Source organism: Tursiops truncatus, chromosome 15, assembly GCF_011762595.2.
Source record: "Tursiops truncatus isolate mTurTru1 chromosome 15, mTurTru1.mat.Y, whole genome shotgun sequence".
NCBI lineage: Eukaryota > Metazoa > Chordata > Mammalia > Artiodactyla > Delphinidae > Tursiops > Tursiops truncatus.
Window position 1 is genome coordinate 1,731,261 of NC_047048.1, and position 19,267 is coordinate 1,750,527.

Consider the following 19,267-nt stretch of genomic DNA (forward strand, 5'->3'; position numbering starts at 1 on the left):
GTCGGACAGGAGGGCGCTCCGGGCACTGATCGGGCCCTCCTTTCCTGCTTGTCGGATGGCGGTGGTCCACAGCGCCACACCCGAGCGTGCTCTAGAACTGGGGTGGGGGCCCCGGGCAGACCACCGCACCCCAGCACTGTGTGACGCAGGTCAGCTCACTTCCCTTTCTGAGCCTCAGCTTCCTCATTTGCAAAATGAGACCGGGAGACACGCCCCACGCAGCCTGTGACCCCGCAGCCCCTCCACTTTCCTGCCTGCCCCCCTCCGCCGGCTCCCACCCCCCCCCGCAGCTGGCAGGGTGGACCAAGGTGCCCTCTCCTCAGGGCCTGGTTGGCAGCAGGTGGCACGGCCGAGGGGCTGTGGGCGGGGGTGGGAGCATTTGCACTTGACGGCAGGGTCGGCGAGAAGTCCCCCGCGGCCTGGGCGCAGGAGCCGGGGCCCCAGGAGCTTAACCTGGCAGACACATCGGCAGTTCCGCCTGCTGCTTCTGTCAATACGAGCCTTCCTGTTTTGGAGATTAAACCTCGGCTGAGCAAACAGCTTGCAAGGAGGCCCCTCCCGGCCAGCTCCCCATCCCCGGCCTGTCCGGAGGCTGGGGCCACCTGGAGGCTGTGAGGGGTGGCAAGGCTGGGAGGGAGCCCCCTTCCCTGCGCCAGGCCCTGCACCACAGCCCAGGCCGCCCCCAACCCCCCCCCCCCGCCCCGCTGACCCCTGCCCAGGCCTCCACCGGAAGCCCCCTGTGTAATCCTTCCGGTCCGGGGCGGGCGCACTGTCCCAGCGGCCGGACTGCCGCACCCTCTGCCCTCACATAACCTCCCGCAGGCAAAGGGAGAGCAAGTTGCTCCTTGAAGCCTCACTGCCAGGCACATGCCACCCGGGGCGGACCCCGGGCCTGGCGGGAGAGCCCGCCCGAGCGCCCCGCGGGGGCCCGAGCCTGGAGAGAGACCTGTCATTTCACTGGCGATTGCTCCCCCTCAGCCTCTTGGCACTGTGGGCTGGAAAATTCTTTGTTTAGGGCCTGTCTGGCATGTAGTAGGACGTTTAGTATCATCCCTAGCGTCTACTGACGAGCTCCACTAGTGCTGCCTGACCCCAGAGGTGTGACAACCAAAACTGTCTCCAGGCATTGCCAACTACCCCCGGGGCCAAAACCACCCCCAGCTGAGAACCCAGGGGCAAGCCCTGCAGACAGGGTACAGACAGCTAAACTGGGGCTGCAGAGGGAGGGCAGAGCCGCAGAGGCCTGGGCCTCCCTCTGATGCTGGCCTCAGCCCAGTCTTTGTCTGGTCCCCCTGGCCTCCCGCCTCCCTTCCCACCAGGGTCCACCCACCTCCAAGCAACCTGGCCCCGCCCTCTTCCGAAAATCCTCCCCAGACTCCGCTTTACTGTTGGCACAGGCTCCCAAGGAAGGGAGGAGGGAGCACGAAGGCCGACGTTGCCCCCAGACCCCTCCCAGCTTCCTCGTTCTCTGGCCGCAAGGACACAAGGTCCAGAGGGACAGACAGACAGATAGGGAGGCTCAGGGTTGACTCCTGGTGATTGAGCTGAATGGCGGGTTGCTTCTCCTCCTTTGATAAAGCAACCTAGACCACGCCCCTCTCGCTCACAAAACTTCTGAGGCTCCCCAGTGCCTCCCCAGCCCCTCCCCAGCCCCTCCCCAGCCCCTCACCAGCCTGACCTCCTGAGCCTGGGTCCTGAGGCTCCTGTTCACCCCTCTCCAGCCTCAACTCCCACTACTGCTCTCCCCACACCCCCATCGAAACACACAACCTCTCCAGTCACCCGCGACTGCCTTCCCATCCACCTCCGCCTGCCCAAACCTTCAAGCTACAGGGTGACAGTCACCATCCTTTCCTGGAAGCCTCTCCTGAAGCCTTGTACCCCCAGCCGTGGCACAAGGTGGATTCTCCCTTGCCCAGGCCCCTGGCACACTTGGACTTGACCCATCTTCCAGCCCCTACCACCCTCTGCCTGTTTGGGGAACATCTGGGTGCTGGAAGAATCCTCCCCAGGAGGCTGTGAGCCCCCTGGAACCAGGGGCTGTGTTTGAGTCACCTCCTACACTCCCCTGGAGCCAGAGCTGGGAATGGAGAACGCCCAGGGATGCTACTGGATGGGTGGGTGAACGGACAGCTGGATGGACAGACAGACAGATGGGTGGATGGGTCCACGGTGGTGGCTTATCTCTCTGGGGCTGTGACTGCCGCTCCTGGGCGTGTACCTCCCCCCAAGCTTCCAGGGCAGCCCAGAATATCAAGGGATGCCACGTCCTCCCCCATGCCGGTGAGCAACAGGGAGGACAACGCCATCCCGTGTTCCAGATGGAGGAGGGACCTGAGGTCAGGGAGACAGAGGCAAGTTCAGGCTCACGCAGGAAGCGGGGCTCCCTGGGAGCCAAGACTCTGACCCCCGCTACCCCATCCGGCCCGGAGCCCCTCCTCCCACTGCTCCTGGGGTCTGGTCCCATCCACTTGGGCACAGGGTCATGACTGGGGCAGGGGATCGAGCCTGGAGCCTGGCAGGCACCAGCACAGCCACGGCTCAGCCCTGCCCAGCACAAGCTAGCCATTCTTGGGAAGACGAGGGCCAGCTGGGGCACAGGGGCTCTGGTGTCTCCCTGGTGGGAGTCTGGCCCCCGCAGGACGTCAGTAATGGGTTCTGGCGGTGGGGCTCTGCCACTGGGGCCTGCAAATCAGATTAGCTCCGTCCAGCCCCGCGGCCCAGATGGCCCCAGCGTAGCCACCAGGAAGAAACACAGCTGCCAGCTCTAGGCCTGCCGCCCTCACTGTGTGCGCAAACCCTGGTCCCGGGGCTGAGACACCCTGACCTTCCCGTGGGGTCAAGGGCATCCTTTTTCCCCTCTCTGGACCCCTGTGTCCCACGTGTGAGACCAATGGTTTGAGTGGGAACTTTTGAGGCCTTCCTGAGGTGGCACAGTGGGAAATGCCCATTTCCCAGTGCAGGGCAGACACGTAGCATGCGGTCATTTTCATGGGGGTCAGCTCTGCCCTGAGGCCCCATCCCCACTGCCAGCTCAGAGTTCAGTGGGCAGCCCTGCCAGACCTCCTTTCACTCTGAGACCCATGTTCCCCTGAGCGGGAGGGGGCTGGGGGGGAAGAAGCGCTCTCTTGAGTCTCTGTATGTCCTCACCCATGCATCCGTCCACACTCCCCGAAGACTTGTTCAGCCATCCAGGCCAAGTCGGCCTGGCTGCTCTGACCACACCAGGCCCCAAGGTTCAGGCCAAAGGGCCAGAGGCCACCAGTGCTCATTGGTGCTATCCGTCTGCAGAGTACCAGCCCCTAGCCAGCCCAGGGTTGGCAGGGCGGGGCAGGTACCAGCTATATCCTTATTACAGATATCTCAGGATTGTAAAATCCTGAGACCTACAGAGAGAAGGGAACTGGCCCAAGACCACCCAGAGCGTGGGCCGGGGGTGAGGGGCTGCAGGCAGAGTGAGCCGGCAGGCAGGGGGAACTGGGCCGGGTGCTCACTTGCAGCTGTAGGCTGTCTGTTCTCACGGGTGCGCTGCCACCCAGACCATCAGCTGCCGTCGCCTGCTGTGCCCCCTCCCTTCTGCGCTGAGCTTCTAAGCCAAACCCTCCCCATTGCCTCCCCTTCTGCCAGCACCGACTCTGCGTCCAGAAGCTTCTGGGCCACCGCGGGCATGCCACTCACTGCCCCTTAGGAAGCCCGCGGGCACCCTGGCATCTGGGGCTCTCACGCTGTCACTTTTCCTCGGACGCCCTGACGGCAGCCTTGAGGACAGGCTTCTCATGTCTGTGTCAGGTGGGGCAGCGTGAGGCCCCTGCCCGGCTCCACCTGCCGGCCACCACCTCGTGGGGGTGGGGACTGTGCCTTCCTTCCCTCTCTGGGCTCTGCTGCTGGGTTGGGAAAGGCTGTTCCCGGGACACCGAGCAGGACTGCCTTGGATGACCCGCTTCGAGTTAATGGGTCACCCATTATGTCTCTTGGATCTTCCCGGCAAAGAGACACTCAGGGGAGGCCAGCCCCAAGGCTCCAGGAGCCGGTGGGGAAGGGGCTTCTAGAACCTGCTGGGGCTGATTCCATTTGCGGGAGGCCCCAGGATGAGCCCCATCCGGGAAAGGGGGCCTGAGCTCGGACGGGCACACAACACCTCCTCTGAGCTGACAGGGAGGCAAGGAGAGTCCCCTGGGTCCTCGCTGGTCATGTGGGCCTCCTGTCCTCGGCCACCTCTCCACCCAGCCTCGTTCGGCAGTTCTCAAGCCATTCTGCCACCCGGCTGCCCAGGAGCCCCACTCGGGGGCTGGTGGAGGGGCCGTGCCATGCTGAGCGGAGGTCGGCCGCCTAAGAGGCGCACACACCCATGTCCCCGAGCCAGAGGGCCAGACCGCCTGCTCGGCTGACTTACCGTTGGCACCTTCTAAGATGAACGACAATGGCGTCCTCGTGTTATGGGTGGTGAAACTGAGGCTCAGAGGAGGAATGTTCCAGGTCCAAGGTGATAAGCCCCGGGGCTGTGTCCCACACCTGGGGAGGACCCCGACACAGCCTCTCCCCCACCCCCCTTCCAAAGGACCCTAAGGCCTCAGGGGGTTTCCTGCCAACCTGCTCAGCCCTCCCCATCCCTTCCCTGGGTCCCCATTTCCTGTCCTGGGCCCAGCACCTCCTCCTCTCACCACCCCCCCTCCTCAGAGCTGTTTGGCCCAATGGGTCCCTGGAGGGAGCCTTTGGGTCTAGGGTGAGGGCAGGGGAGGGGAGTGCCTCAGGCTGGAGCTGAGCCTAGGGAAGGGGGCGGGGGTGGCTAGGCCGCCACCCCCCTACAGTTTTCAGACCTCAAGGAGTCACCACGAAATTCCATTCTCCTGACAGCAAAGAAATTGAATCACTCTTGCCAAAGCCCATGGCCCCCACAAGAATGCTGCAAAGCTTTGTCCTGCTGTTCCCAGACAGGAACTCACACCCAGGTCCCCGGACTCCCACCAAGCCTGGCTGCAGAGAGGTGCAGAAAACCTCCTGCTGGCCTCTACACCGTGCCCCTGCCAGGCTGGGCCACTGCCCCTCTCTACAGTTGTTCCTCCTCCTTGCTCCCCGAGTACAATGCAGCCTCAACTTGCTTTCTGTACAATGGGCACATCACGTCTGCTGTCTGGCGTGTCCAAGGCACAACAGCCAGGACCATGTAGCACGAACCGGGGAGAAAGCAGGGATGCTCTGGGGTGCGGAGCAGGGGGTCCCGCCCCTTGGGGAGGGGCCATGGAGGGGTTGGCTCACAGAACCTCCTCAGGTGGGAGTGTGGGGTGGCACGGCTTCACGCTGCTGTCCCTCCTACCTCTTGCAGAATGCCCAGCACCTAGTGGGTGCCACTTAATATGGGCGCCACTGACGGAATCCCAGGTACGCGCACAGTTCATGCAAAGATTTGGGGGCTTGACGGTTTGGGGGCTGTTAGAGAATGGGGAGGCAGTGCAGGGAGTAGCAAGAAATGGAGCTGGGACCCATTTGGGAGGTACGTGGACACGAGGGTAGGACTTGAACACAGGGACCATGGGAAACCATCAAGGATTTTGACCTGTGAGAGTGTGTGTGTGTGTGTGTGTGTGTGTGTCAGGGGCGTGGGGGTCTGATTAAGCTGTGTGGTTTCTGAGTGGAGAATCAACAGAGCAGGTAGACTGGGGGCAGGGAGACCAGGGTGGAGAGGAAGGTCGTGAAGGAGGCTGCCTCTCAAAATAGCCCAGAAATGGGATAGATAAGCATCGGTGGTGGGGCGAGGGAAATGGGGCACAGAGACCCTTCAGACAGGAGGCTGGAGCTGTGCTGGGGCTCAGCTGACCGTTTGGGGGTGGCCCACCCCGCCATCGGGTCCATTTCCCCCCAGCCGACTAGAGGCTCCCAGGCGGGGCTCTGGCCGATGGGGGAGGGGTTTATGGCAGGAGGTGACTCCATGGGAGTCTCGTCACTTGGGCACAGCCAGCACCATCTGCTCAGGCATCTGCCTGCCTGAGGTGGCGCCTGCTAATTACCTTGGGGGTGGGTACAGGAAGAGGCCTGGGAACTCCCATCCTCCACCGCACCCCATCCCAGAGGGGCAAGGGGTAGGGCCCCAGGGCCCTGAGAACAAATGCGCCAGGCGAGAGTCTGGAACCCGGGCCAGACATTTACACAGCAGATCTTTATAGAGCACCTGCTACGTTCCAGGCCCTGTTCTCCGCAGTTGACATTCAAGTGGAGGGAAAGGGACCATGAAGGGGTACCAGCGGGCAGAGTGAGCGCTAAGGGGGGGACCAGTTTAGCCGCGGTGGTCGCCTAGGACCTCCTTAGGAGGGGATGCGGAGGAACTGAGGAGGGAGGGGAAGGAGGCAGCCAAGCGGAGAGCCGCCCCTAGCCGCGCTTCCGGAAGATGCTGCGGGCGGGCGACTCAGACTTTGATTTCGCCACGGGGAGCCCTTGGCCACTTCCTCGCCCCTCGTCCCTAACCCTCAACCCAGGCTGTCGGCGCACATTCCTGCCGCCCCTGCTCGTGCGGTGGGCTGGCCCAGCCCGTGGGAAGGGCCGGGGGTGGAAGCCGCCGTGTGCCGGGGAGGCGGGGCGGGGGCACAGCTGGGCCACATCTGGCCCGAGAGCAGAGGGACCAAATGGGACAGAAGGCGGCCTTTCATCCCGCGCGGGGAGGGGCGATCTCGGTTTCTTCTCGGGGCGCCACGGGGCGCCCGAGGATTTCGGGGAACCAATCCTCTGCCCTCCGACGTTGGGCAGAGACGAGGAAATTAGCTCGCGGGCTAGGGATGGAATTTGGTAAGGTGCTTTCTCGCTGGAACCTCGTGTTCCTACCTGTGGCTCAGGTGGCTAAGCACCTCCTCGATATTAATAAAGGGTACTCTGGACCGAGCGGGCAGGTCCACCCAGGCACCAGCCCTGTTACAAGGCCTGCGCCGTCCCTAGGGCAGGAAGCCGGGCTCGGGGAGGGGAAGTGTGGAGCGAGGAAGGAAGGACGTCCCCCGCGGGACGATTGAGCCCGAAGTCCCTGTCCCAGAATCCCCGTCACAGCGCCGAGGGCGCGCCCCTCCGCATGTCAGACGCCGGGTATATCTCCAGCCGGCGCTGGCCAGCCTGGGTTTCCCCTTCAGGGCCACTGGGGCGGGGCGGACCTACATCCCCACGCCGCCCCCCTGCCCGCCGGGGCGATCCGGGCGGGGCGGGGCGGGGCGTGCACGTGCGGACTGGGGGCGGGAGCCCAAGACGCCCGCTCGGCAGTTCCCAGACCCCCGCCGCGGCCCCACGTGGGCTCTGCAGAGCATCTGGGGCAACCTGGAGAGGCCCCGCCCCAGGGCCCGGGAGCCAGTGAGCTCGTGCTGAAGGCGGGGCCTCGCAGAGGGCCCCGCCCCCGGGGGCGGGGCCAGGCTCGGGCGGTTTAAGAGCGCGGGGCGCGGGCGGTGCATTGCTGGACCTGCCGCGGGACCCCAGATCGTCGGCGCCGGAGTGAGGGGCAGGGCGCACCGGGCAGGGCGCGCGGGGCTGGGCGCACCGTGCGGCCGCCACCCCACCATGCTCAAGCGCTGCGGCCGTCGCCTGCTGCTGGCGCTGGCGGGCGCGCTGCTCGCCTGCCTGTTGGTGCTCACGGCCGACCCTCCGCCGCCCCCGGTGCCCGCTGAGCGCGGTCGGCGCGCGCTGCGCAGCCTGGCGGGCCCCTCGGGGGCGGCCCCAGCTCCTGGGCTGGAGGCGGCGGCGGCACCCGGGGTGCTAGTCCGCGAGGTGCACAGTCTGTCCGAGTACTTCAGCCTGCTGACCCGCTCTCGTAGAGACGCGGGCCCACCGCCCGGCAGCGTCCCCCGCCCCGCAGACGGCCATCCGCGGCCCCCGGCCGAGCCACTCACGCCGCACGACGTCTTCATCGCGGTCAAGACCACCAAAAAGTTTCACCGCGCGCGCCTCGACTTGCTGCTGGAGACGTGGATCTCGCGCCACAAGGAGATGGTGAGCCCCCGCAGCTTGGGCAAGTGGGCAGGGGAGAAGGTGCCCTCTTGTCCAGCTGGTGGCAGCATCCGATGGGCGCCAGGCTGCACCTCTGTACAGCCACTGGGAGTATCAGGGGGAGTGATGCCGGTCTGCCCCCTTCCAGCCCAGTGTTCCTGGTGGGGCCACTCTCCCCATACGGTTGTGGAACTGCGTGCTGGGGACCCATCCCCAGCCAACTTCCAGGGCCCTGGGTGGCCTGCACTGACCCCACACCAGCCACCAGCGCCTGGGGTTGGTGCCCTGCGATGCTTCTTGCCCCTTAGACACTGGAACTCATTAACGGGGCATTACTGTCCCCAAACCTCCCCAAGGCAGATTCTGCATGGGCGTCACCCTGGGCTCATGCCCTTCCCTGGGAAGAAGACTCTTTCCTTAGAGGCGGAGTGGGGGGTTAGGACCCCTGGGCTCAGGGCCAGGCGCATCCCCATCCCAGTCTTTGCAATGGGACAAGTCACTGTAGAAAATATTCTGAAGTTGGGGGTGGGTGTTAGTGGGCCCTGGGGAGCCCATCTCAAAAGAAAGAGAGCGCTGGGTTTCAGAGTCTGTTCGGCGGTCCTCTCTCCACAGTGCAGAAGTCTCTGGAGCCTGGAACCTTGTGCTCAGTACATCCTAGCTGAGCATCGACTTCCTCCACACACATAATAAAGACACACCCCACTTTGAAAATCTCCCTCCAGGCTGCAGCATGACGGCTGGGCTGGGGCAGGACGAGGGCAGAATGTGAGCCCTGTGGGGGTGGGGGGTGGGGGGATATCCCTGAGCTGGGAAACTCAAGGGACAAACTGGGTATCTGGGATGAGGGTGAAGGACCTTGACCGGGTTGGGAGCTCAGAGAAGAGCCCACACCGCTTCCTCCCTGTGTCAGCCCTCGAGGTCTGGGGGCCTTCTGGCCTGGCTGAGCCCTGTTTTGGGGCAGGGCCGTGATGGGGTCCCGATGGGGCCTGGGGGTGCAGGGTCCTCTGTGGTCCAAGCGTGGGGAGGGGGCCCTGGGAACACAGCGTCCCTTTCGCAGGGGCTCAGCAGCCCGGCGGGGGGGGCGGCGGGGGCTGCGGGTTTTGTTCGGCTGCTGGGCCGTTAGGATTCCCAGCGCCGGGCGGCTCTCACGCCGGCCGCTTGGGCAAGGTAACAAAGCCCCTTTCTCCAGTGGAGAAAGGCGTCCGGCCTCTGCGTGCAGCCATGTGCTCCATGGGAACGCTGCCGGCGTGCTGGCCGCTCAGGTTGCCTGGCGATGAGGGCCTGTGGGGTCCCCCACATCCCTGAGTGACAGCCCTGTGGGGCACCATCCCCCAGGACTCTGCCTCCCTGCTGTGTGACCTTTGGCAGTGTTCAGCCCCCTCTGGGCTGCCACCAGCTCTGAGCACCCCTCGTCTTGGACTCTGGGGGCTTTCTCCAGCGGAGGGAATATGGTCAGGGGGGTCTCAGGTACCAGTCCCAGCCAAGCTAGGTGACCTTGGGCAAGACCAAGGGCCTCTCTGACCCTCAGTTTCCTCATCTCTGAAACAGGGAAAGCATTGCCCTTCCAGTAGGGTGTCGTAAAAGAGGCAAAGCCTAGAGATGTAGGGAATGAGCCCAGGGAGTACTCAGAGTCGGGGTGGAGGCCGTCCCTCCCCTGGACCCTTTGCTCCCCGTTGAGGGGCCACTTGGGTTTCCTTCTCACACTAGGCCCCCCACCCAGGAGAGGCCGAATCTGTCCCCAACAATCGGTTCATGTGTCACAGCAAGCAGGAACCCCTCTTATGGTGTCCTGTGGGGGAGGGGTCCTTGAAACTGTTTCAACAGAGAGACCTCCTTTCCCAGCCCTGTGAGGGGTGATTCAGACCCAGTCTGATGGGGGAGACTCAAGGAAGTCAGGGCCGCAGCGGGGGAAACCCAGAGAGGCTGTGTGAGCTGAAAGTGGGCATCTGACCCGTGTTGGGGAGGGAGGGACTTCCTGGAGGAGGCGCCATTTGAGCTAGACTGAGAGGAGAAAATGCCCTGAAAGGGCAACTGGGCATCTTGAGCACAAGCATGGGGGGTGTGCAAGAAACTTCCAGCAGTTGGAGTGACTTGGGTGGGGGTGGTCAATAGAGACCACACTGTGACGGGCCTTGAAGTCCAGGATGAGGGGCTGGGCCTTTGGCCCACACTTTCCTCCCCCATCCCTCCCGGAGTGGGCCAGGCTGCAGCGGCTGCCACCGCGGCAGCCACAATTGTTGGGGGGAGAGCTTGGCATCCTGTGTTTCTTTGAATCGCAGCTCCAGGAACAATGCCGCTTCCTGTGGGTGTCCCCCCGCCCACCCACAGCCAGCCCTGCGGCCCTCGCTGCCCAACTCTTCCTCCTCCAGCCCTGTCGTTTCTGGGGAAGTGGGGAGGGGTCTGGGTGGGGGGTGAGGGGGAGGGGTGTGTGTCTTGGTCCCTGGAAGGCGTGGCTGGGGTGGACCAGCACAGCCTCTGCCCCGGCGTGTGACCGCAGACTGGGGGCTGCCCCTCTCTGGGCCTCAGTTTCCCCAGTTGTACACTCGGGTCGTAATGGTGCCCTCCTCCCAGGGCCATTAGGGAGATGAAAGAAGAGAACGCGTCGGAGCACTCTGCTCTGGGCACCCGTGAGCTCTGGTTCCACCCATTGCACGGAGGGCGGAAAATGAGGCTCTGAGCAGTGGGTGAGGCCCGCGGCCGGGCAGCCCATCCCCTCCCCTCCTGATTGCTCTGATGTGGGGAGACCGGAGGCCCGGCGCCCGCACACCCCACACCTCACGCCTCCAAGCACTCCCCGCTGAACAAAGGTGACTTTAATCTCCGTAGCCTTGGGCTGGGTTTTTAGGGCACCACCAAGCGCTCAGGAGAACAGGCCTCCCTTGATCTCATTAAGAAAGCATTTTCCTTTTAATCCAGTGGCGGCAATGGCGCGTCTGCACGGGCCGGCCTCGTCCTCCCACGGCATTCCTGGGCTGAGATGCTGGGGGGCGGGGGCGCTGGATGCGAGTCTGTGCGTGCGGGCTGCCCTGGGGTGTCTGCTCTGGAAGGAGGGGGTGCGTGCGTGGAGAGGGTGTAGAAGGAGCCTGCCACCTCCCTTAGCTCTCTCTAGGCCCAGCCAGCTTGTGACCTCACTGAGAGTGTGCCCGGGTCTGGGCTCAGGCTGGGCAAGGAGCTGGAGCTGCCAGTTGAGGGTGGGCACCGCAGGTGAGTGCGCCAGGTCGCTGGGTTCGTGCTGTATGCCAGGCCTGCACACACCGGCCCCTCCCTTGCACCCGTTTGTACACAGAAGGAAACCGAGGCTTGGTGGGCACGGAGGTGGGGGGTCTCCCACTGCCCGTGCTCCCAGCACCCTCCACCGGGCCTGGGCTTTGCACTCAGCCACGCCCGGGTGTGCTGGGTGGCACGCGCTGGGCGGGCCGGGCAGAGGAAAAGGAACATTCCTTCCCGTGTGCCGACGGGCCCAGGCGGGCGCTGGCAGCTCCTGGCCCCCCCCCCTTCCGCGGAGCGATCCCGGCAGCGGTGGCCCCGTGCTGGCACAGGTGGAGCCCTGATGTGGCCTTGAGCAGGGCACGCAGCAGGCGGGGCTGCTAGGCCGCATGGGTGCTGGGGCCACTGATTCCTGCGCTGGGGCACGTGAGGTTTCCCGCCTCAGCCCAGCGGACCGCGTCTCCTTAGAACCCTGGAGGCTGCTTTGGCTCAGAGGTGACCGGCTGCACTGGCTGGTCACGCAGCCAGGGGTGCGAGGGAGGCCCCGGTGTTGAGGGCCCAGCCCGGAGGACTGCAGGGCTGTGGCCACACCCCAGCCCGCCGGACCTTGTGCCCAGCCCGGCCCAGTTAACCAGGCCAGCTGTATGGTAATGGGCTGTGCGGCCACTCCCGCTTAATGCGGCCGAGTTCCCCTCGCAGCGCGGCCCAGGACAAAGCTGGCGGACAACGCCTGGTGATTCATCCTCCCTCTGGGCCCTTTGTCCGCCAGCGCTTGGCGGCCGCCCAGCAGAGGCCTTTGTCCCCGACTGATTGAGACTTGGCTTCCCAAAGCGGACCTCCTCCGCCTGCCCCCCCCACCCTCCGCCCCTCCCACAGGCTGGGCACTGTGTCAGTAAGGGTGTGTGCCCCGCCAGGTGTGCAGGACAGCCGGAGCCGGTTACCTGGCGGGTGGGCGGGGCACCACACCTGGCTCGTGCCGGCGCAGCTGCCGGCTGACCTTGGGCCCAGCTGTCGAGGTAGGGGGTGGGGTGGTAGGGGGTGGGGTCTTCCTGGGCCCCCAGCCCACTTCCACTCAGGGTAGGCACTTGAGCCCCACTCTGCATGTGGGGAAATTGAGGCTCAAAGGTGGGGCATGGGTGTGACTGAAGGATCCCTGTGAAGCCGCAGGGTGCCCAGCCCTGGACCCCACGGTGGCCGGGGCACAGAGCTGCCTGTTCAAGGCCGTATTTCTCCCTGCAGACGTACATTTTCACGGACGGGGAAGATGAAGCCCTGGCAAGGCGCACGGGTGAGCCCTGGACGTGGGGAGGCTGGGGGGGCTCCCGCCCAGAGGAAACCCTCCCCTCTGGAGAGGTCACCGAGGCCACGGGCCTGGGAGGGCAGTTTACTCAAGGGTTTTGCTCAACGCTCCGCCCCACCACTCGCCCCCCCCCCGCCCAATTCTCATGCAAATGAGGCCCTTTCAGCGCCCGGGGCCCTTTGAGCTGGTGTGGCGGCAACAGGTGGCCGGTGCTGGGAAAAAGCCGCCTGAATGGGCAGGGGCGGGGCGGGGCGGGGCGGGGCGGGGCGGGGCGCCTAGGAGGGGGTTGGGCTGGGGGGTGAGATCGCCGGGCCTGGGTCCTGCTCGAGGGAGGGGTTGAGGGGGAGGCCACCGTAGGCACGGCTTGAACCCAGGGCGCCCCGAGGCAGACTGCCACGCACCCTCTCTTGCTCTGCTCTCACGGGGCTTGCTGTGTGACCCTGGGCCAGGCCGCCCTCGCTGAACCATCTTGGACCCACTCACAGCCCCTCCCCTCGTCCGCAGGCAACGTGGTCAATACTAACTGCTCGGCTGCCCACAGCCGCCAGGCGCTGTCCTGCAAGATGGCCGTGGAGTATGACCGCTTCGTCGAATCGGGGAGGAAGTGAGTGCTGGCCTTCGGCTGGGGCCCGGGAGCGTCCCCTCCTCGGGCTGGCTCCCGCCCTGGCAGTCCCCGCCCCCCGCGCGCCCCCCTGACGGCAGTGCCTCGCCGCAGGTGGTTCTGCCACGTGGATGACGATAACTACGTGAACGTGCGGGCCTTGCTGAAGCTGCTGGCCAGCTACCCGCACACGCAGGACATCTACCTCGGCAAGCCCAGCCTGGACAGGCCCATCCAGGCCACAGAGAGGGTCAGCGAGAGCAAGGTGGTGAGTGTTCCGCCCACACAGGCCTACGCCGAGCGGGGAGGGGCTGGAGGTGTCCCTGCAGCCCGGGGGGAAGGGTCTGGGAGCCTCACCACGTGCCCCCTCCCGCAGCGGCCCGTCCACTTCTGGTTTGCCACCGGCGGGGCTGGCTTCTGCATCAGCCGGGGGCTGGCCCTGAAGATGAGCCCTTGGGCCAGGTGAGTGGGTGCCTTGGGGCACAGGCGAGGCTGCCCCAGACCGCAAGGTCCCCCCACTGGGGGCCTGGCTTGACTCATCTTCCCAGCACCAGTGTCCCCAACCTCACGTGTACTGGCAGGGTGAGTCGTCCCACCACTGCCCACAGCCACCAGGGTGGTCAGCACCCAGGTTGGGCAGGACCCCTTCCTGCGTCCGGTAACCCCCAACTCACAGAGAATCATCTGGCTGGTACGGAGGAGGGGGCTGTCCTGGGGCTCAGGGAGGTGGGGAGCTGCCAGCGTGAGAGCCCGTTAGGGACACAGGCCGGGCACGTGCACCTCCTTCTTGGGCCCGGCCAGGGTGACACTGCCTGGTGGGCTCCTGCCCAGCTCCCGCCTCGGCTCACTCCGGCCCTCTGGCCCTCCCACAGCGGAGGCCACTTCATGAGCACGGCCGAGCGGATCCGGCTGCCGGACGACTGCACCATCGGCTACATCGTGGAGGCTCTGCTGGGCGTGCCCCTGATCCGCAGCGGGCTCTTCCACTCCCACCTGGAGAACCTGCAGCAGGTCCCCGCCTCCGAGCTCCATGAGCAGGTGCGCTGCCTAGCAGGCCAGGAAGGGATGGGGATGGAGAAGAGCGGCTGGGAGAGGAGGGAAGGGGCAGGGTGGGGTGGCATCGGCACCCCTCCCAGCGTCACTCTGTCCCTCCCCCTGCAGGTGACCTTGAGCTACGGCATGTTTGAAAACAAGCGGAATGCTGTCCACATTAAGGGGCCCTTCTCAGTGGAGGCCGACCCATCCAGGTGAGGAAACTGAGGCCTAGATGGGGGCAGGGCTCCCCTCGGGTCCCTTGGGGTCTGCTGCAGCTAAGCAGCATGATGAAAGAGTACGACTCTGAGCCTGCTTGGGTGGAAGAGGGCCCCCGGTGCTGTGAGCTCGGTATCCGCACCCCACACGGACCAGCCCCCCACTCTGTCCCCACAGGTTCCGCTCCATCCACTGCCACCTGTATCCGGACACACCCTGGTGTCCCCACACTGCCATCTTCTAGCAGCTACGGCTGAAACCCTGTCCCCGGGCACCCCTGGTATCCAAAGGGCCCGGGGACCCCTGTTGTGCCGCCCTGGCCTTGGCATTCGAGGCTCCCCCAGGGCTGTGCGTGCGTGTGTGTGTGTGCTGCGTGCCCATCCGTGTAGCAGACTGCTGGGCAGCTCTGCTGTGCCGAGGAACAGGCGAGGCACCGCCTGTCTTTCCATGCTCCACCCCAGAAGGATTTGTGAGTCAGAGGTCACTCTGAGGGCAGGTTCATTATCATTCTGGGGTCTTTGGGCAGCATGGGGACCAGGGGCTGCTCTGCAGCGAGGTGCAGGTGCCTTTCCCTCCTGCTGAGCGCAGGCCCAGTGCTGCAGGCGCCTGCCCCCTGGGATCCTGGCTCCTTAGAGCCCCCAGGACAACTCACCCTGCTCAGTGCTGCGAGACAGCTGGGTTTGGGGGGTGTGGCCCGAGTCCCCTCCTCCCACTGAGCTTTGGCCTGGGTACCTGGGGAACAGCAGCCCCAGTGGCCTTGCCGCTGGGTGGAGTGCGGCACCATCCCGGGCAGGGGTCTTCCCGCTCTCTTAGCCATCTTCCCTTTGTGACGGGGAGTCAGCTGAGGATCTTATCTCCTCTCCAAAGTAGAGAGAAAGTCACCCATAGTGGGTGTGTCTGTAAATATTGTGACAGTATTTTTTACTGTGCTTCTTTTTCGAAAGGGGGTGGGTACAAAGTAGGGAGTTTTTGTCTGTGTTTTCGGGGGGTTGGGGAGGGCGCTATTTTATCTTTTCTGTGGATCAGAAAAAGCAGCAGCCGAACTTGGGATAATCTTTGTTGTTAAAGCTGATGGAAATGTCTAACACTCTATGTATTTATATGTCGTGGTATCTGGCCTCTCCCTGCCCACCTCCTGCATAGAACCTGTCTCCTACCAGCCCAGCTCGGCGCACCTGACCAGTGAGGTGTGTTCTGTCTTCTGTTTTTCCTTCTGCAAAGACATAGCTAGGAAAGTGAATGATAAGGGAAAAGTTCTCAGGGAATTGAAGTGTGTTGCTATGGTGACGTCCTGTGCTGCGAATAAAGATGCTCTTTGGGGCAACGTGGGCATCCTGGTCTCAGCTGGAAGTTGGGCCTGAGCTGCAGGTTCATGGAAGCTGAACCGGGGGGGGGCTGAGGGCTTGTTTGCACTCGTGTGGGGGAGGTGTGTAGAGACCTCCAAGCCAGCTATTGTGGGAAGGGAACTTGGGATTTAAATAGCAACTTCCAGGTACCTGAGCGGCATGACCAGCCCAGGGCACCCCCGGACATAGGGGAGACCTCTGGATGTACAGGTCTCACTCCGACAAGCAGCTCTAAGACTCTGTAGCCCTGGTCTGTGCTGGCCTGCCCCTGGACAGCTGCCAGAGGGTCCAGCCCTCCCTTCAGGAGGACAGGGGCTGGCTGTGGCTTGACCTGGGACCTCCTTACCCAGCTTCATCTCTGTCACAAGCCCACAGAGGCCACATTCTTGCCCCATTTTGCAGATGGGGAAACTGAGGCTCGGAGCAGGTGATGTGATGTCCAAGGTCAGGCAGCCGGGCTGGTGAAGAGCTCAAACTCCGAGTTCAGGCTGACCTTGGATCCTGGCCTCACCGCCCCCCCACCATGCTGTTGACCCTGGACGGGTCCCAGGAGCCTGTTGACCCTGGACGGGTCTCTGCCCTGTTTTCTACAGAAAGCAGCTCCTCTGGCCCTTCCTCAAATCAAGGCTTTGTGATGGCAGGAGCGGGGAGGGGCTGCTCTGGCCTCAGCTGGGGAATCCCCTCCTCCCACCCTCCCAGGCAGCCTGGGGCGGCCCTCAGTTCCTCTTCCTCAAACTGAGCCTGGACACACACACCCTCCCCCTGCACCTCCCCCTCCCCTGCCCTCCCCTCCCCCTCCCCCTCCGCCCCTCCCCGCCTCCAGCTGCCCCAGCCCCACCCCCGTGGGTACTTGCTAGGACCTGGGGCTCCTTGTTCCCTATGACCTCCTCGCTCCCCACTGCTCCACGCTTAGCCCTGTCCACACATCAGAAAGCAGACAGAGTTGTTTGAAGAGCGCCTCACTTCGCACCCCTGAGCTGGGGGCAGAATGCCAGCCCCTCTCGGTCCAGTCACATACTCAGCGCCCCCAACAGGCTGGAGAGGACCCCTTCCTCACAGCCCTTGCTGGTGCCTGCCCGTCCTGGGGAGCAGCTGGCCAGGGCCTGACCCCAGCGGGACCTTGCATGGCCCTGAGTCAGCAGCACGGTTCCCAGAGCAGCTGCCCTGGGGGTGTGGCAGTGACTGGGACAGCAGGAGGGAGAGAGGGCCCCTCACCATCACACCCCCAGACTCCACTCAGCACCGACTGTGTGCCAGGCTGGGTGGGGGCATGGCAGGGGAGAGGGGCTCACAGCAGCACTGCTGCCACCTGTGGGCAGAGGCCATGGGCCTCCTTCCTGCCAGTGTGAGTCACAGGAGCCTTTGCCCTGGCAGAGTGTGGAGCCCGGGCCCCAGTGCCCCTCCTCCAGCAGCTGGCATCGCCTCTGCACAGAGCTGGCGGGACCCCGGGGCAGAGGTGTGGCCGGGGCAGGTGGAGTCTGCATCAGAGTTGGGGCCATCGGTAGGTCACAGTTGGTCCAAGCTGTCCCCGCATGGGTTGGGGGCACCGAGCAGGGGGACAGCAGAGCAGAGGAGCCCAGGGTTGGGGGGCAAGCCCCACCCCTCCTGGAGCCTCGACCTCCACCTGAGAAAGGGGGATAAATGTAAGCGGCGCTGAGCCCCCGGTGCTCTGGGCCTGCAGGGGTCACAGAGGGCCACAGACTAGCGGCACCTCGGCCCTTTCCTCTTACACAAGAAGCTGAGGGAGGAGGGAAGTTCTCCCTCCTCAGAAGGGGAAGCAGGTCCAGGAGGCCTTATAGGAACCGGGCAGCCTGATGTCTTCCATCCGCCGCCCTCAGGGGTGTGCAGGGGGTGCTCTCCCCCCCACCCCCAAGATGAGTCACGGAGCAGAAGAGGTGACCTCCCTTCTGCAGGCACGACTGGGGGCAGCCATGCCCCATTCTCTGGTGGCGTCAGCGCCCCTCAACCACACGCTGGGCTAGTGGCTGGTTGGGGAGGGTCCTGGCTGGCCCTCCCAAACTGCCCGTCACTTGTGGGCTTTCAAAAATAAAAAGCAAAAGCGCAACCACTGGGGCTGCTGGGCGCTACCCCCCCCCCGCCCCCCAGCTACCCTGCTGCCCATGGGTGAGTGCCGGGGTAGCTGGCCAGAGCAGAGGCTGAGCCAGGTCTTGGAGGGGCTGAGAAGGGTGCCAGGGTGGGGCCCCTCCCTGCTCAGTTTAAACGAACTTCCCTTCAGCTGGGCCATCACAGCCAACTTCCCCCAAAGAGGCACATCTGAGCTGGAGTGGGAAGCAGAGTGGGGAGAGGAAGGTGTTCCAGGTCTTGGCACAACCTGGGCAGAGGTGCAGAGGTGGGACTTGTCAGCACGCCTGGGGGGCTGGGAGACAGGACGGCCTACAGACTTGGGTCTCCACGACTCTCCTCCACCTGTTGCAACCACTGTGGAGCTTTCCATAGGCTCCATCCATGGTTCGAGAGGCCTGACCTGCTGGAGGCTTCAGCCAGTCCTGCCCTCTCTGGGTCTGGGGTCAGAGCGGAAGTGGCGCGGGGGGAAACCAGTGCCAGCCTCATCTTTTCGTCTGCCAGACCAACTGGCCGGTCCTGCTGCCACCTCAGGCCCAACTTTGCCAAATGTTCTTGGAGGTGACCCCTTCCCCAAGTCCTTTCTGAGCCTAGGGCTGGGCACACAGAAGGCACTTAAGTGGTCCAGCGCTAGGAGGGGCCCAGGGTCCAGGGGGCTCCTCGTCTTGGCCCCTGGAGGTTGCTGAATTTGGGGGCTCAGAACTGTGGCTGCTTCCCTCCGCATATGCCCCCTACTGCCCCTGCCCAGGCCTCAGGGCCCCCCCCCACCCCGTGTATAACCCACCATAGTCTTCGGGCACCGCCTGGTGGCCAGAGCTGGTGGTTCCTCTCCCAGCCCGAATCCACCTTTCCCGGGACCCCACACGGATCTAGGGGTGCAGCCCCCGAGTGACAGGGAGGGGAGACCGTCTCTGCAGCCCCTTGCTTGCTCTTAAAAGTTCACATCATGAATCTTTATTACCAATAGTTGGTATATTACCAATATTTGGAATCTATTGGTTATTACCAATATTTTGTTGGTGCGGTATGTGTGATGTCAAGAGGCAGGCTTGAGCCGGATGCTGCAGGCCACCGCAGGCCACCCATGTCACTGTCCTGTCCCCTGGCTCTGATGCAGGGCTGGCCACATCTCCTCCTGGCTCATCCCAGTGAAATCCCCAGATCCTTGCCAAGTGATCGCTCACTTCCTGTTTGAACGTGGTAGTCACAGCTGAGCCCCAGATCAGCAGCCGGCGGTCACTGGGAACTTGCTGGGAATGCAGATTCCTGGGCCGCCCCAGCCCATCTAGGACTCCAGGTGGGTCTTCCAACAGGGTCCGTCTGGCCCTGCCCGTAGCTTCTCGTCCTCTGCGGACTCAGCGCCCCCTGCCGGGCATATGCCCTCCTCACACCTCACTCCTGGAGATGCTCCTGCGGCCACCTGCAGACCCTTCTCCCCGGCCCCCTGCCCCCTCCCCCAACAGGATCACAACATCTGCTGCCCCTTCCTCCATGTGGGTATCCACAGGCCCCCTCGTCCTGGGGGCC

The 19,267-nt window shown here is 64.3% G+C and overlaps 1 protein-coding gene across 2 annotated transcripts; it reads left to right on the forward strand.

The window, feature by feature from the left end:
- Positions 1 to 7,414: 7,414 nt before the first annotated feature.
- Positions 7,415 to 17,723, forward strand: LFNG (LFNG O-fucosylpeptide 3-beta-N-acetylglucosaminyltransferase). 2 transcript variants are annotated; one of them, XR_012325936.1, is made up of 9 exons: positions 7,415 to 7,956; positions 12,400 to 12,448; positions 12,965 to 13,064; positions 13,176 to 13,329; positions 13,438 to 13,523; positions 13,934 to 14,099; positions 14,223 to 14,308; positions 14,490 to 15,499; positions 16,061 to 17,723. XR_012325936.1 is itself a non-coding variant. In XM_033841102.2 (8 exons), the coding sequence occupies exons 1-8, from the start codon at positions 7,528 to 7,530 to the stop codon at positions 14,554 to 14,556; spliced, it is 1,137 nt and encodes a 378-aa protein (XP_033696993.1). In that variant the 5' UTR covers positions 7,415 to 7,527; the 3' UTR covers positions 14,557 to 15,636. The 2 variants fall into 2 exon arrangements, 1 of the variants encoding a protein (XP_033696993.1); XM_033841102.2 differs by lacking the exon at positions 16,061 to 17,723 and having other exon boundaries at positions 14,490 to 15,636.
- The last annotated feature ends 1,544 nt before the right edge of the window (positions 17,724 to 19,267 follow it).